The 17,792-nt window shown below is 41.8% G+C and overlaps 1 protein-coding gene across 1 annotated transcript in view; it reads left to right on the forward strand.

The window, feature by feature from the left end:
- Window positions 1–4,285: 4,285 nt before the first annotated feature.
- Window positions 4,286–17,792, forward strand: part of COPS3 (COP9 signalosome subunit 3) — a 28,512-nt gene continuing 15,005 nt past the window's right edge. The window contains exons 1-7 of the mRNA XM_032431884.1: window positions 4,286–4,451; window positions 7,872–8,001; window positions 10,060–10,172; window positions 10,266–10,315; window positions 12,742–12,834; window positions 14,168–14,347; window positions 17,103–17,243. Coding sequence (XP_032287775.1) covers window positions 4,397–4,451; window positions 7,872–8,001; window positions 10,060–10,172; window positions 10,266–10,315; window positions 12,742–12,834; window positions 14,168–14,347; window positions 17,103–17,243 — 762 coding nt within the window. The 5' untranslated portion in view covers window positions 4,286–4,396. The remainder of the gene's footprint in view (window positions 4,452–7,871; window positions 8,002–10,059; window positions 10,173–10,265; window positions 10,316–12,741; window positions 12,835–14,167; window positions 14,348–17,102; window positions 17,244–17,792) is intronic.

The following is a 17,792-nucleotide window of genomic DNA, read 5'->3' on the forward strand; positions in this document are numbered from 1 at the left end:
CTGCAGCAATAATCAACCCCAAAATTTCAGTGGCCTAATGAAAGTTTATTTCTCATTCATTGTGGTAGGCAGCATCTAAAATGGCTCCCAGCAAGCCCTGCCTTCTGGGAGTCATACTTTTGAAAAATCCCTGCTCATGGGTAATGGGCTGGACCTAGGTTACAAAAAAACTAGGACTTCAGTATTGCTGCTGCTTCTTCTGCTTCTCCTCCTCCTCCTCCCCCTCCTCCTCCTTCTTCTTCTTCTTCTCTCTCTCCCTCGCCCACTTGCCATGGTATGAGTGGCCTTATGGAGAGACCCAAATGGCAAGGAACTGAGGGAGATCTCCAGCCAACAATCAGCAAGCAGCTGAGGTCCTGAAGACTGTGAGTAGTCGAATCCTTCCAATAACCACATGAATGAGTTGGAAGCCAACTGTCTCCCCACCAAGCCTTCAGATGAGACCACAGCCCTGGACAACACCTTGATTGCAGTCTTGTGAGAGACCTGAGGTAGAGGTACCCAGCTAAGCTGTGACAGAATTCCTGATCCACAGAAATTGTGAGATAATAAATGTTTCCGAAACACTACATGTCAATCCTCTAAGTTTTGAGGTCACTTGTTACATAGCTACATGATCAAAGTGGTCTGAGAAGGGGTGCTTGACCTACTCTAGTCAGGGACCCATGCTGATGGAGGCTCCATCTTCCATGATCACCCTGACAGAGGAGGAATTGCACACTGACTCTTAAAACTCCCACCCCAAGAGCGACACATGCCACTTCTACTTGTGTTTCATTGGCCAGTGAAGTCACACAGTCACACCTAACTTCAAAGGAGGGTGGAAGGAAAATCAACACAATATTTGTGAATAGCCCCTATGCCTCCCACAATAAAATCTGCCTTGAAGGATTTTTGTGGGGACCATTAAAGTGCTGTATCAGGATGCTTGCAGCTACACATAAGAGAAAACCCCATGTGAACCTAAACAAAAGTTTAAGCAATCAAGGGAATTTTTTGGCTCATACTTTTTGGCAAAATGTCTAGAGGCAGGATTACTGCAGGTAAGACTGGATCCAGTTACTCAAAGATGCAGACAACTGATTTCTTTGCCTCTCTTCTCCATATTTTGAGATATTAGCTTCATCCTAAACCTTGCTCCCCTCAGTGCTCCATAGTGGTTGCCAGAAGTTATAAGCTTCCCTACTCAATCCAGCAGGGAAGCGTGGTCACAGGAGTCTTGAGCTTTCCACTGATTGCATCAGCCTAAGTCATATGCCCAAGGTGCCTTGAAGGGAATGGTGATGCCATGTGAGGATAGTTTCCCTGGGTCACTTCCTCAGATCTCCAAGTCAGTTTCCCCAGAACCACATGGATCTCCACATAGAAGTGGAGGGTATGGATAGTGCTTACACAAGTGCCTGACACTGTTTTTTCTCAGCATTATCTACTATTCTTTTTTATTTATTTATTTATTTATTTATTTATTTATTTATTTATTTATTTCTATTCCCTTCTTTTAAGTCACTTCATTGGTAAAGCCATTTCAGTGAGGGGCATGTGGCTGGCTCAGTTGGTGGAGCATGTGACTCTTGATCTTCGGGTTGTGGGTTCAAGCCCCATGTTGGGTGTAGAGATTACTTTAAAAAATAAAATCTTTATTTAAAAAAGGTATTTCAGTGATGAATTTGCAAATACCTACTGGATCTGAAGATGCTTTGTGAATTGAAAAAGCTAGACAAATCTAAGAGATTATTACTGTTTTTATAGACAAGCAGTACTCAACTGAGACAAACCAGGATCATCCTCCTTCACCATATTTTAGCCACAGTGGCATTTTTTTTTTCTTTTCCAGAAACACGCCAAGCTTGTTTGGGTCTTAAGATTTTTGTATACCATGTTGGCTTCTCTTTCTCTTGAAATTCTATTCCCCTGGATCTCTCTTAACTGGCTCCTCTCATCCTTCAGACTTCAGAAATATTTCCTGACCTTCCTGTACCCAATCACCATGTGACTTTCTTCATAGCATGTATTAACTATCTGAAATTATTTTGTTCATTTTCTTGCTTATCGTCTTACTCCTGAAACCAGAACTTTGGGTAGGCAAGGACTTTCTGTCTAGTTCACAGACACACCCCCAGCATCTAGCACAGGACTTGACACATATTAGCCACAAAGTAGATGTGTGTTCAAAGAAAGTAGGAACAAATGATTAAATGTAGCTTCTCCACCAACTGCTGGGCCTCTGTTGTAAGGTGCGTCTCAAGTAATTGCCAGATTTTACAAATGACTAGCTAAAAAAAAAGACACAAATTAGAATATACTCAAGGTTATCCTTGTAAGCACCTCTCTTCCAGTCACTTCATTCTGGAGATGGAGGGGAAAAGGGTAGAATGAGTCTTAGCTGTTTTGAAATGAGTGTAATTTGTCTCATGGCTCCTCTGTGCCAATTTAGCACGCATCAGAATTATCTGCTTATTTACCTCAGATTACAGGGCACCACCTCAGAGTTCCTGATGCAGTAAATCTAGAGTGGGGGTTCAAGATTTTGCATTTCTAAGAAGTTCCCAGATAGTGCTGATGCTACTGTTTGGAGAACTACTTGGGGGAACAGCTGCCACAATCTAAATAGACAACACATTCTAAAGTAGGATTAGTAGCTGTGGCTATTTTGAATTACTGTAGTGCTTTACTCCTCCGCAACATTTTTTGGCTTTCACTAAAATCCATGTACATCCATAGAAGTGTTTCCTATAAGTCAAAATATCTGTCTTGTGTGTTGCAAAAGATCAAAGATTCAGGACCAAATGCTGTCATAGAACATTCAGGGGCATTTCCATCTTAGAGTACAAGTGTTAAAGTCATTCATCTAAATATGTCCCAAATTCACCAATTTATTTCGATCCATACTTCCAAGATACTATTATTATTAGTAGTATTAGTATTAGTATTAGTATTATATTTCATGTCAACTACTATGATTATCTTCCTAAGTGGCTCTCTAAAGTCATCCATGTGGAGCCAGACAAGCTTTTCTAAATACAAATCCAATGATGCTACTTGCTTATAGAAAACTCTCACTAGTTTCCCAATCTTCTCAAGGAAAAGTCCACCATCTTCAAGACAGCTGACTTGATGTGGTCACTGTCTACCTTGTAGCCTCATCTCATACCACTCCCCCTCAACCATCATCAGCTCCTTTCTGTTCCTCAATGTCAGAGAGCAAACTCCCTCCCACCACAAGGTCTGACCACATGTGGTTCTCTCAGGAAAATTCCATCTCCCTTACCTTACTAACTCCTACTCTTTCTTCAGAACTCAGCTTGTATCATTTCTTCAAGAAAGCCTTTCCTATTGTTCTCAGGCTAGGTCGGTTTCTTCTGTTGCATGATCGTACAGAACTTTGTTCCATTCCTTCAGAGCACTACCCCTTTTTTCAGGGTCTTTATATGTTATCTTCAGGGAAAAAGGATCATGACTGTTTTTACTCACCAGTGTATCCCTAGCGCCTAACACAGCATGTTACTAATGCTCAATAAATATTGGATGAAATTTAAAATGTATGCTTATTTGCTCGGTCCCTACTATGCACCAGATCCTATGGTAGGCCCTTAGAGGATACAGAGATGAGTAAGACAGATGCTTGAATTTAAGGAACTCCATGCCAGTTAAGAGCAATGGATATGGTATGGACTTTGGAGACAATTTTCTGCAACAGAGTGGAAGTGTCTATATGAGAGGAACAAAGTGCTTTGGGAGTCAATCAGATCAATTCCATATGGGGAAATCAATTCATTCAACATATACCTTGAATGAAAATGCAGTTCTCACTATGTGCTATGCACTGTTCTAAGTGTTTTACGTGGCTGAGGTCACTGTAAGAATCTTACAGATGGGGAAAACAGGCGGAGGACGGCCAAGTAACCTGTCCAAAGTTACACAGCTAGTAAGTAGTAGGAAAGGGGTTTTGAATCCAGGCTACCTGCTTGGCTCCAGTCTTCAAGACAGAGAAAGCCCCATGGAAGAAGTGGCAATTAAGCCAGGCTTGAAGGATTCGGCCAGGTGGAAAACGGGACGGCCATTCCAAGCAAAAACCGGGCAATATGCGCCTAATTACAAATTTAATTTCTTCCTTTGCCCACAGCCCCATTAGATAACAGGAGGAATTTCACAAGTGCACCGGATAAAGAGAAAAGGAAAAGAGAGCGAACTTCCGGCTATGGTGAGTAAAGGAACTGTTTCCATGGGAACAGTAACCGGTTCCCAGGTAGGTGAGATCTCGCGGTGCTTGAGCCGGCGGAAGTGACGTCAGGCCGCGGTTGAGGCCCTGTGGAGGATCGCCGCGGCCCCTCCTCCCAGAGCAGCCGCCTTTTCCCGCGTGAGCCGCCTCTGCTGCTCAGGCCGCCTGGGGGGAAACATGGCGTCTGCCCTGGAGCAATTCGTGAACAGTGTCCGACAGCTCTCGGCTCAAGGTGAGGCCCTGGGCCGCCAGGCTGGGCCTGGGCGGGCCCTCCGGGCCGCGGGGACGGGCATGCAACCCCAGCCGCCAGCGCGGACGGCTGGGACATCCCTGTTAGTCCCGAGCCTCGTCTCCGGGGCCGGACTCGGGATTGCGGCGCTCAGACCACGGAGGGGTCGGGCGCGGCTGAGTTCGAGCAGCCCCCTCGCCTTCTCGGTCTCCGTTGCTCTCGTCTGCGCCCGTGCGCTCGGCGACCTGGCCACCTTCCATCGCTGGGGCCGGCTGGACCCTTCTCCCCCCCCGGCCCGGGCCCCTTCCACCCGGGCGCTTCGCTTGACAGTTTTGGGGGCGGTGACTTCCGCTGGACGCCTTCCCGAGCGTCCGTTGGTCCCTTCGGCCTCCCCTCCTGCGGTGATTGGTGCACAGCCTCGTCTGTCACGGTGGCGCCTGGCCGCCTCTGGACTAGGCCGCGGGCAGCGGGCGCGAGACGAATCCTTTCTGGGTGCCCTGGCTCGGAGGCTTGCCTTGGCCGGCCTCTCAGATGCCGGCCGGCGCGCCCTCGGGAAGCCTCCGGGCCTATTTTAGTCCGGCAGAGTGCCGAGGGAACTCTCGCTCGTAAGGCTCCATTTCCAGGGGTGGGATGGTGACCATTATTACTTAAATTTTCATGCTCTTTGGTTCATTCATCTCATCACCTGAATATAGAGTGCTGGACTCAGAATTAAAGTAATCAGTTGCAGGCTGTGAAGGTCCCTTTAACCACCCTGTTTCTTCATCTCTAAAATAAAAATTAGTCCCTACTTCAGAGAGGTGTTGGGATTGAATGAGAGGAAGCATGTAAAAGCACTTGAAACGGTACCTATTGTATGAGGTGCAATAGATGCAGTTACAAATTACTGCTAGCAGCTATTAATTGTAAAGTTCTAGGAGCTGCATGACCTTGGACAAGCCACCTTTAATCTCTTGAGTCTCTATTTCCATTTGTAAAAATGGAGGAGTGCTATTTACCTCACTGTTACTGTGAGTTAACTGATCAGGTATGAAGCCTCAATTGAAATACTTCTGCTTTCCCTTATTATTCATAGAAACGGGGTTCACAGGGAAGGCATAGACTTGCAGTCTCTATAAATGAAGAAACCATTCATTCATTCATTTATGCCACAAACTATTTGGTTTCTACTTCCTGGGATGTAGTATGGGTATTTAGATTCGGATTGGAATCTTGTCAGTCACTTCATGTGTGAGCCACTTAATTTCTCTGGGCCAGTTTTCCCACTTACAAAATGGAACAGGGACTATTTAGCATCAAGTGAGATTTATCTGAAAGCTTTGGATGCTTGCTGTGCACGTCACTGCTTTAGGAACAGTCTGCCAGGCAGAGATAAACATGATACTTTCACTGCCGGTGGCTTCTGTGCCTCATGCTCACTGCGTAGTAAATGTTTATGAGGTTTCTGTTTTTTCTGCTCTTACTCAGAATTTTATAACGTGAACCTTAAGTGAAGGGAATTTCATAATTTCCATCTTTCTTTGGAGGAAATTTCATTGGCCACATCTCTGATTGGGCTCATGTCAGATGCACCCTGTGGCACTGCACTTACTGTTTACTCTCCCCTTGGCCCACACTAGTTAAACTATCTTATGATTTCATAGTGACCCAGCTTTTATTTTATATCTCAACTCTGCATTGGTTACTTAACTGGGGGAAAATTATGGACTGAAATGCTTATTTCTTTGTGTTTCATACCATTTTAAATGTATTTAGAGTAGTGAGTAAAAAAAGGGAGGCAAATTATTTAACTAGAAGAGGGTGTCTTTTCACATTTACCAGTGAGATTTGTAATAAAGTGATGATATTTCCCCATTCAACTTGTATTGTCTTGAAAGATGATACCTAATAAGATCACAGATTTTTTTAATTCTTATTTTGCAGTACACGTGATAATAGTATATTTCTTTATTTTTGGAAAAATTTAAAAGCATAGTATAGAAGCTCCAGAAACGAAATTACCAAAGTTCCTAGCTACAGTCACTTGGATTTTAAGTATTATATTATTTAAGTGGGTTTGTTTGTTTGTTTGTTTTGATAAGGAAAAAAATCCCTCGCCTACTAAATAAGAATAGTTGATATGTATAGCTTGAAGTTCAAAATGCAAAAGAGAACAATAAAGGAGGAGACAAGAGGTTGTTGCCCATGGACTTACATAAACCCCATACACACCACCACCACCCCCACAAGAAATACAGCTAGTAGCATTTGGAAGTATAGAGTGTGGCCATGGTGTCTGTTATCAGTATAATGCATCAAAATCAGTGAGTCTACTGCAGAGTACCAACTCAGGCCTAATTAGATTCTATACCTTAGTTGTTAAAACTAACACTGTGGTATGTGAGAAAAATCAGTGGATCAATTCGGAGATTAATTAACAGGCTGTTGATTGATTGGCTGGTAAGTAAGCACTGTGTTCTGAAACTGGAGCAATGACACGGCCTGTCCACCTGAGTTTATGCTGAATTACCTAACCACCACAACCCCAGGTGATGCAGAGAGGGCACAGAGAGAACACATTTTCAAGTTAGCCGGGGGAAGGGAGGTGAGAAGGGGGTCTGAAGAACACCCAGGCTGATTGTTGAATGAAGTGTATGAGTTGGTAGAGGAAGACCCAGAGGAACAGAGTGAAGGAGGGAAGACCAAGCATGGAGAACAGGATGTGTAGAGGCATAAAGGTGAGAGAACATGACATGTTGCGTGAATTTTCTGAGCTTGGTGTGACCAGAGTAGGTGTGTGTGTTGGAGGGGGGAGGGCAGCAGGAGGTAAGGCTGGGGAGGCTCAGGGCCCTGTTACCTGGCTGAGGCATTAGGCTTCTTAAAGCCATTGGAGTAATATGATTGAATTTTACATTTTGGAAAGATGCCACAGGTACCAATATGGAGAATGGGTTGGAGGAGAGAAAGAGTGAAGTAGGGGGACTGTTTCAAAGATTTATGATGCAGTCCAGGTAAGAAATGATAAGTGTCCGAATTAAGGCAGGGGAGAGAGAAAGGAATGGGAATTTCATAATTTCCATCTTTCCATTTGAGAGACTTAGGAAGTAAAATTAAAAGTAAAATTGTGTTTGGTGACGTTTTGGATACAGAGAAGGAGATGAGAGTAATGGTGATAGTAATGTGTGCATTTCTGACTTGGGGGATGGAAGAGAGAATGGAGGAAACGTACAAACTTTCAGGGGCCAGAGGGAAATGGGAAGTCTAGTTTTGAGGTCATAGTCAAGGCCATTTCACTTCTGGGCCTTCTGAGTCCTCATCTGAAATGAAGGAGATACAAGAAATCATCTTTAAGTCATTTCTTGATGAGGTATGAAGTCTGTGGTTAGAGTTTCTTTAGTTTGGTTAGTGCCGTAACTGAATGATAGTGTTATTCCTGTTTTCCAGGGCAAATGACTCAGCTTTGTGAACTGATCAACAAGAGTGGGGAACTCCTTGCAAAGAACTTATCCCATCTGGACACTGTGCTTGGGGCTCTGGATGTACAAGAGCACTCCTTAGGCGTCCTTGCTGTTTTGTAAGGGGCATCTTCTTTTATAGTTCTGTGCTTGCTAAACCTGAACGTTCTGCATTTTCTGGCTGTAGTTTTTTTGGTGTAGAAAAGTAAACCGTGTAAACAACATTGAGCTCTTTAGCACAATTATAAATTTAAGTCACAGTAGTTACATTTTCCTCATCCCAGCTAATCATGGCATGTTGTATTTTCAGCTTTATCGTTTTTTAACTGTTGTTTATGTTTATACACATTTTGAAATTTATTTTAAAAAATCAAATGGCTATCTCAGTTGTGGGTCCTATGGTTTGCATGTATCTGAATACTTCACGTAATCCATCAGATTGTCCACATTTTCTGCCTCGGAAAGCAAATAGGGGAGTAATGGCCCAGGGCATGGTGGGATGTGTTGAGTGAAATTACCAATGATCCAAAGCAACATTGCTTCCAGTTCCCTTCAAACAAGTTTAAGCTGTTCAAGACCAAATTAAATAGATGTCATTTCAGTTGGGGTTCCTTGGAGCTCTGTGTACTTGACAGAATTCTTTTTCTCTTGATGTTTTAGTATTGCAAATTGGGATGTTATGCTTGTCATGAAAATTGAAACAATGTAAATAAACCCAGAGGAAATGGACCTCCAGCAAGGGTCTGGCTTCACTGGCCCAGCCATTCCTGAGACAGAGATGTGCCAGGAATAGAGTAGAGAGAAGAAGCTTTGTCAGAATGAGGGTCTGGAGCTGCGCTAGGTAGGGGGTAGCCATTAACCGCATGTGGCTATTGAAATGTAAATTCAGGACCGGGTCTCTTCAGTTCCTCAGGTGCATTAGCCACTTGTCAAGTACCCAGTAGCCACATGTGGCTGCTGTGGACAGCATTGATAAAGAACCGTTCTACCATTGCAGAAGGTCTTTTGGGATGGTGCTGGCAGGTAAAGATCTCTACTGTGTGTGTTTGCTGGTTAAAAAAACCGGATAGCATGCATGTTTTATGCACACACAAACTTACATATAGATGTGTATCAAGTGAGGTAAAGTACATGAAAGCATTTGGAAGCTCGAAGGTATATCTGTAAAAGAAAACCTGGAGCGAACCCTGAACTTGTTTCTGAGTACCCTGGATTTGAATTATGTTCTTCCAGTTACAAGGCATGGGACCCTGAGCTCCATATTTGTACTTACAAAATGGAAATCACAGGGCCGTACTGACCTATTGTGAAGCCCAAATGAGATTGTTCAAGATACATTTTGATGAGATGTTCAATTACAGATGTGCGGTGACACTGTTAAGTTGAATAATGTATATATAGACGGAGGGACAGATGCAAAGATGTAGAAGCAGTTGTGTTCAGGCAGTAATATCCATTTTGTTTTTCTTGAAGTTAGTTTCAGCAGGTCATTTCCTTAGGAAAAAGAAGAGCTTGTAGTTTACTTGTAAGCTGTGCCTGAGCGGCAGTAGCGTATCTGATTTCCTCCACAAACCCATCCTTAGCCCCCTCTCAGAGTGTTTGTTGAAGGGCCGCATCTGCCTAGTGACTCAGGGTGGATCATCCGTGTCCCCCCCGCCCCCCTCCGCGGCCTGCCCGTCAGCTGGTTCTTTCTCCCAGATGGACCGCAGCACCCGTGACCCATGGCCGCAGCCTCCAGCCAGTCTGGAGCTCTCTCAGTCCTTGTCCCCCTTCAGTCTGCTGTCCCCAGAGCATGAAAAACAACAACTGCTTTTCAGATGACTAAATAGCCCTAAGCACACTGGAGCTCAAAAGAAAAATGGTTTTGAAAACTTTTGGTTAGAAGTTTATATTCAGTTCCTTCAGGAATATTAGTGTGATATTTGGCCTCATTTAAGGGAGTTTTCTTTTTTCAAAGGTCTTTTTTAAGCATATTTTTCTCAACCTTTATTTGTGTCTGTGTTCTGTGTCTTGATTGTGCCAAGAACCAGGTCAGTCCATTTCTTAGTTTTTAAAAATACCATGCCTCATTTACTTTCATAGAGCTCTGGAGATAGGATGGCCTTCTGGCCTCAGTTACTTCTTCATTTTCCCCCGTGAAATATCAGGGTGAATTGATTCTTTTCTCTTTATTCCAGATTTGTGAAGTTTTCCATGCCTAGTGTTCCTGACTTCGAAACGTTATTCTCCCAGGTTCAGCTTTTCATCAGCACTTGTAACGGGGAGCACATCCGATACGCAACAGACACTTGTAAGCTAAATACCACTTTGTTTATTTCCTACCAAATGCATTTCGCCTGTGTAGTCATTGACGTTGTCCACGTTTTGTCATTGCTGTCTCTAGTTGCTGGGCTTTGCCATCAGCTGACAAACGCACTTGTGGAAAGGAAACAGGTAAGCAATGTTATTCAAGTATTTATGGTTACATTTCAAGAAATAGCTAACGAACACAATGACCTGATTGCTTAAGGTTCCAGGTTAGTACTGAGCATCCTGACAGATGCATGTGGTAGCCAGGCGTCGGCTGTAGGGGCAGCTAGCTCCTACATCGATGAGGCCTCTGAGACACGGGGAGAAGCAGGGCCTCAGGGCAGTCAGCTACTGCTGGTGGATGTTTCTGGAACTACCATCCCAGCGCCCGTTATGTTGTAATATACTGGGTTTTTCTTTGTTTGCTAGAACTTTTAACTTTTGCTTATGACATTTTAGCTTTACAAACAGTGGCAAGAACAATATGAAGAATCCCCATGTACCTTTCACCCAGATTCTCCAGATGTTAACATTATTTTACCACACTTATTTACCTTTTCTCTTTTTCTTTTTTTTCTGAGCCATTGGAAAGAAAATTGTAGATACGTTGCCACTTACCCTAAATACTTCAATTAGTGTTTCCTAAAAATTAGGACATTCTCTTACATAACCACAATACAATGATCAATATCAGAATCCTTTAAACAAATCTACTGACCTTATTCAGATTTTACCACTGGTTTCCCTAATGTCCTTTGCAACAAAAGAAAATCTCAGATCATGAATTGCATTGGGTTGTCATGTCTCTTTCATTTCCTTTAATCTGAAACAGTTCTTTGGTCTTTTTTAACTTTTGCGATACTGGCACAAGTTATAATTTGGGGGTTTTTTAAATTATTATTTGAAATTGAACTTTAAGATAGTGCTTGGAAAGAGACAAGACAGAACCATTTGGTGTTTTGTTGGAATATTAAACAAATTGTGGTTTGAAAGAAATGGTTAAAAAAAAAAATCTTTATTGAAAAACCCATGTAAGTTATTTAGTGATTTTAGAGTCACATCTCCTGTCTAGCAACTGACTACCTCACTTGAAACTTGGTCTTGTTATTTATAATCAAGGCAGGAAACGGTCTGTTTATAAGTTATGGTATCAGTTTCAGTAGGAATTTATTATCAGGTAAGAGATGGTGGTGTTCAGTCAGAATGGCTAAAATTAACAAGTCAGGAAATGACAGATGTTGGCAGGGATGTGGAGAAAGGGGAACCCTCCTACACTGTTGGTGGGAATGCAAGCTGGTGCAGCCACTCTGGAAAACCTTATGGAGGTTCCTCAAAAAGTTGAAAATAGAGCTACCATATGATCCAGCAATTGCACTACTGGGTATTTACCCCAAAGATACAAAAGTAGGGACCCGAAAGGCTACGTGCACCCCGATGTTTATAGCAGCAATGTCCACAATAGCCAAACTGTGGAAAGAGCCAAGATGTCCATCAACAGATGAATGGATAAAGAAGATGTGGTATATATATACAATGGAATATTATGCAGCCATCAAAAGGAATAAGATGTTGCCATTTGCAACGACGTGGATGGAACTGGAGGGTATTATGCTGAGCGAAATAAGTCAAACAGAGAAAGACATGTATCATATGACCTCACTGATATGAGGAATTCTTAATCTCAGGAAACAAACTGAGGGTTGCTGGAGTGGGGGGGGGGGGGGGGGGGTCGGGGTGACTGGGTGATGGACACTGGGGAGGGTATGTGTTCTGGTAAGCGCTGTGAATTGTGCAAGACTGTTGAATCTCAGATCTGTACCTCTGAAACAAATAATGCAATATATGTTAAGAAAGAAAAAAAGAAGAAGAATGTAGCAGGAGGGGAAGAATGAAGGGGGGGAAATCGGAGGGGGAGAAGAACCATGAGAGACAATGGCTCTGAAAAACAAACTGAGGGTTCTAGAGGGGAGGGGGTTGGGAGGATGGGTTAGCCTGGTGATGGGTATTGAGGAGGGCACGTTCTGCATGGAGCACTGGGTGTTATGCACAAACAATGAATCATGGAACACTATATCTAAAACTAATGATGTAATGTATGGGGATTAACATAACAATAAAAAAAAAAAAGAGAGATGGTGGTGTTGGGGAGAATTTATGACTGATCCCTAGACTGCTCTGTGGGAAGATGCCAACATCTTTCTCCACAGCTAAGTTTACTAAGCATGGGCTCTTTATTGTAAATAATTTGGAAATTTTTTGTCTTGATAAAAATATAATGAACTGTTGAGAAGGTAATACTGCTTTTTTGATTATTGACCATCATTGAAAAAAAAAAGCTTTATGATTTAAAAATTGGTGCTTAATTACTCTAAAATAGCATAAGAAACAGCTTAAGAAAACACTTTCTGACTGAATAGGGACAGAAATTTCCTGAAAGAGTATGGAAACCTCATATTGTTATTTAAAGGAACCTATCAATTAGTGTTATTTTTTATTTGTAAGTGACAACATAAGATCCAATGTGCTGCCATCTTTGAGAACTTATCTGAAAGAGATGTCATTTCTGACAGCCCCTGCGAGGAATTGGCATCCTAAAGCAAGCCATAGACAAGATGCAGATGAATACAAACCAGCTGACCTCAATACACGCCGATCTCTGCCAGGTAAGCCACCGAGGAGTACTAGTCACGCTGAGTCAGAGGTGGAGGGTTGGTCATGGGTTTGCTCAATAAAGGAACGCAATTTGGTGGAGACTGTGATAGGCTCTAGAAGTTGAAAAATATACTAACTTTGTTAGTAAGGGAATTTTCAGCTGGCTGCTACTGAACGCAAACTGTAGAATGGGACTCAGCCAGTAGGTTTGTGATGTGAGTAAACTGAGTAAGTAATGCTTGTGGTGTTAAAAATGTCCCAAGTCATTTTCTTTTTAAGGAATTAGGGAGCCTGAGAATAAATACAGGTAACTTCTTACACTTTGAAGTGTTACTCGTTTATTTTATTTTACATGGTTACAAACCCAGGAGGCAAAAGGGAAGACGTGTAATGAAGTCTCCCTACCACCCTGCTCACTAGCCACCCATCTCTTCTCTCCAGAGGAAATCTGTGTTAGTTTTTTGTGTATCCTTCCAAAGATATTTTGTGCGCATATAAGCAAATGCGTGCATTTTTTTCTCTCTCTTTTTTTTAATACAAATAGCAGTGATCTGTATGAACTCTTGTGTACCTTGCTTTTTTCTACTTAGTGTATCTTGGAGAGGACTGCACATCAGTGCTTTGCAGCTAGAGTATTCCATAAGACTGGGGAGGGGGTTCAACCAGCCCCATGGGGTGTAGATTGTGTCTTTAATTAATAATATGGTACCTGGACTATTCCAAACAGATGTCCCTAGTATCACATCAAGGTGTTTCTTTTTTCTTTACTTTTTATCTTTTAAAAACCTTTGGTGATTGAGGTATAACACACATACAGTAAAGTGCATGGTCTTAAACGCCCAGCTCTGAGTTTGTACGTGGATCTACCCCTGTGCCAGCATCATCATGCAGTTACAGAACATTGCCATGTGCTTGCCTTCTTGAGTTTGAGTTGAGCAATTCCCTATACTGACATACAAGATTCAGCAATTGAAAAGAAATAATTGAAGAGAAACTTAGTTTTTATCATACTATACCGGTCCATTTCTGTTCTCTTCAAAGAGAAAAAGGACTCACTTGTCTGGGTATCTGTAAACGGAATGGGTGCTGGGTGGGCTAATTATAGCTGAGCTCTCATTCATCTGTGGAGTACTTTATCTCATGGCTGCTTAGTCTTTTTATAAAGAAATGCTGTTTTATTCTGAATGCTTAGGAAAACGGGGTACTGTGTCAACATTTAGAACATTTTTAATCAGTAAATGGTTTAAAATATTTTCTTGACCTTTCTGGAATCTATGAATTTGCTCCTTCTGCTAAAGCCTGCCAAGTACAATTAAAATGATGATGTAACAAAATTTTTCACAGCTTTGTTTGCTGGCAAAATGCTTTAAGCCTGCCCTTCCATACCTTGATGTGGACATGATGGATATCTGTAAAGAGAATGGAGCCTATGATGCAAAGCACTTTTTATGTTACTATTATTATGGAGGGATGATCTATACCGGGCTGAAGAACTTCGAAAGAGCACTGTACTTTTATGAACAGGTAATCATCTCTCTAGATGCCCCTGAGGTTGCGTTGAACTTGTGTGATCAAAGACGTGCACAGCTAGGGTGGACTGATCTTGGGCCTCTGAGTTTCAGGTGGAGGTCCTTTCAAACACTGTTTCTCTGTCATCACGTAAATGGTGGTAAACTGTTCCTTAAGTTGAAGAGAGTGGTAGTGGAGGGAGGAGCTCTACTGCGTGGGGTCCGATCGAGGCTTTGCCGCTCAAACCCGGTCTGATTCAGGTTAAGTTGTGTACATCCCTTGGCCTTTATAGCTTCCTTTGCAGAAAGGGAAGAGATTGAACTGAATGATCTTTGAAGTGTCTTTTTGTTCTAAAACCACGTGTTTTAGGTTTTATTTATTTTAATAAGTAAAACATTCTTACGTGGAAAACCCCTTCCTGCTTTGTGTCTGTGTAATGGCCACTGGTCTGTGTAATGAGATATATTACACAATTTGGTAGAATTTTTTAGAGTCTGAGAAAGAGATACAATATTGGCTAATACTAGTATTTTAAGAAATTTGTCAGATGTTTATATTTCTTATTACATCCATAGCACATATTAAGGTAATAAAGGATATTCTAAGCCTTGAAGGAGCTCACAATTTAGTTGAAGTGTTAACACATAGATAGACATGCATGGCACGCCTTTCTGACGGAGCATTGCCTCAGTGAGTGGGGGGTTGATAAACACTGTAAGGGGACTGAGGGAAGAATCACTAGAAGGTGCTGTTGGGCAGAGATGGTGTCATTAAAGGTATGTTTAGTCAGGGGCACCTGGCTGGCTTAGTCAGTAGAACATGCAATTCTTAATCTCGGGGTCTTGAATTCAAGCTCCATGTTCGGTGTAGAGCTTACTCAAAAAAATGATGTGTCTGGTCAAGTAAAATCTTCAAGGTGACTTCTCTTTAAGAATTTCAGAGAACATAGTTAAAAGTTTGAGTTCTTCACAAAATGATAAAGACACTTCACAGCCACTGAGCGAATGATCATTTTATAGCCCAATATGATAGCTGATAACATACTAATGAGCCAGAAATATCAAGATGACGAGGGCATTAAAAAGGCAGGAAAGTATGCAATGCACTTAGAAAAAATATTTCTATCACAAGTAGTTAAAATGTTAAAAACAAAACATCTTTGATACAGATAGGAGCCTTTTCACTGAAAGTGCGTTTATCCCCAGATTTTGCCCTAACGACAAACATTGTCTCATGTTCGTCTGTGTCCTGCAGCTGTGTTTGCATAGTACACAGGCCACTATAGATGGCATTAGTACCTTGATTTCAGAAGGTGATAGATTTTTTTTTACTGCTTAAAAAAATTCCAAGAGGAAGATGTACTTACTGGAAAAAAATCAGATCATACAGCATTATATGAGCAAAAAGTGAAAGCAGCTCTATCTCACATCACGCCACATGTCGGCCTACTTGATTTACTAGTCCTTGATTGGTGGGAATGTTCATTGATTGTGCTGTTTCACGATTAGAGCAGCGTTGTGGTAGGAATCATTGTACGTGTATCCACATGCACTGATGTGAGTGTTTCTGTAGATTCCAAGTACCTCACAGGCTCAGTGGTTTGGGTTTTGATTTGGAATATTTGAGCTGACTTGGGTATGATAGTTTTTACTTTTCCCTGACCTTCATAAATCCCAGTGAAAAAAAGTAGAAAGGCAGCCACAGAGTGGGAGAAGATATTTTCAGATCCTATTTCTGGTAAGAGGCTTGCAGCCAGAATGTACAAAGACCTTTTACAACCCAACAATAAAAAAACTAAAATTTAAGAAGGGTCAATGGATCTGAATAGACATTTCTCCAAAGAAGATACACGAATGGCCAATAAATGCATGAAAAGATACTCATCATCGTTAGTGGTCAAGGAAATGCAAATCATATCCACGATGTGATACCAACTCACACCCAGTAGGATGGCTAGAACTAAAAAGAGACAGCCAACAATAACCAGCATTGATGAGCAGGTGGAGAATTTGGGATCCTCATAACTGCCCATGGGAGTGTCAAATGGTGTAGCCACTGTGGAAGACAGTCTGGGGTTCCTCAAAATGTTAAACCTAGAGTTACCACCATGACCCAGCAATTCCACTCTTAGGAATATACCTGAGGGAAATGAAGACAAATGTCTCCCCCAGAATATGTACACTGATGTTCACAGCCACTTTATTCATGGTGGCCAGGAGGTGAGACAACCCAAATGCCCATCAACTGAGGATGAGTAAACAAAATGTGGTCTAGCCCTACTGTGGAATATTATTCAGCCATAAAGTGTAATGAGACACCAGTAACTGCTACAACATGCATGAGCCTTGAAAACAAGAAAGAAGCCAGTCCAGTCACAAAAGCCCACATGTTTATTATGATGCCATTTCTATGCAATGTCCAGAATAGGCAAGTCCGCAGAGACAAAGTAGCACGATGGGTTACCTGGGGCCTGAGGGAGGAGAGAGTGGGAGATGACTGCTAAGGGGTGGGGGGTTTCTTTTTGGAGGGATGGAAGTGTTCTGAAATTAGGTAATGGTCATCAATCGTTGGACAGTACGGTGAATATACCGAGAGCCACTGAGTAGTATACCTGGAAAGGGTCATTTTATAGCATGAGAATCGTGTCTCAATGAAGATGCTATTAAAAATACTAACAGGACATGTAATGTAAGAATTGTTATTTAATTAAAGTGATACGTGTAGCTGATTGCCCTTTCTGTTATGGTGAGCTCTCTCTCCTCTTGCTCAGGCTATAACTACTCCTGCCATGGCGGTCAGCCACATCATGTTGGAATCCTATAAAAAGTATATTCTAGTTTCTTTGATATTACTTGGAAAAGTACAACAGCTACCGAAATACACGTCTCAAATTGTGGGTAGATTCATTAAGGTGAGTTTTTTTAAATGGATGTCTTAGGTGACATGTTAAGTCCATAAGGAAATTGTAATGATGACTAATTCTGTAATTTTCTTTTCTAACGACTTAGCTCTCCCAGCAGCTTCAAGTTAGCAGACATTTAATAAATTTAATAACACACATTATGGTCTGGGAGCCATATACCCTCTGATCACCTGATTGGGGTGGAATGTTTCTTAGAAATTTGTTTACAAACTTTTGCTTTGAGTAATAATTGCCATAGATGTTTAGGCTCCTATAAAGGTTGTTTTGTTGTTGTCGTTGTCGTTGTTATTCTTCATTACAGTTTCGCAGAGATACTGAAAAGGCAGTGCTGATTTTATTGAACTCAATCTGCCCGAGCTTTGGGAAATCTTACCAGAGCCCCCATATGAAAACCACAAGTTCTGCTCACTGAACTTTTGTTTTCACTGAGGATCCAGCTTTGGGATTACATTTAAAAATAAATAATTTTTTTTTTTTAACATGTTACCCACAATTGAATTTATTCTATTTATTTATTTATTTATTTTAAGATTTTAT

Source organism: Phoca vitulina, unplaced genomic scaffold (genome assembly GCF_004348235.1).
Source record: "Phoca vitulina isolate PV1807 unplaced genomic scaffold, GSC_HSeal_1.0 scaffold47, whole genome shotgun sequence".
Taxonomy (NCBI): domain Eukaryota; kingdom Metazoa; phylum Chordata; class Mammalia; order Carnivora; family Phocidae; genus Phoca; species Phoca vitulina.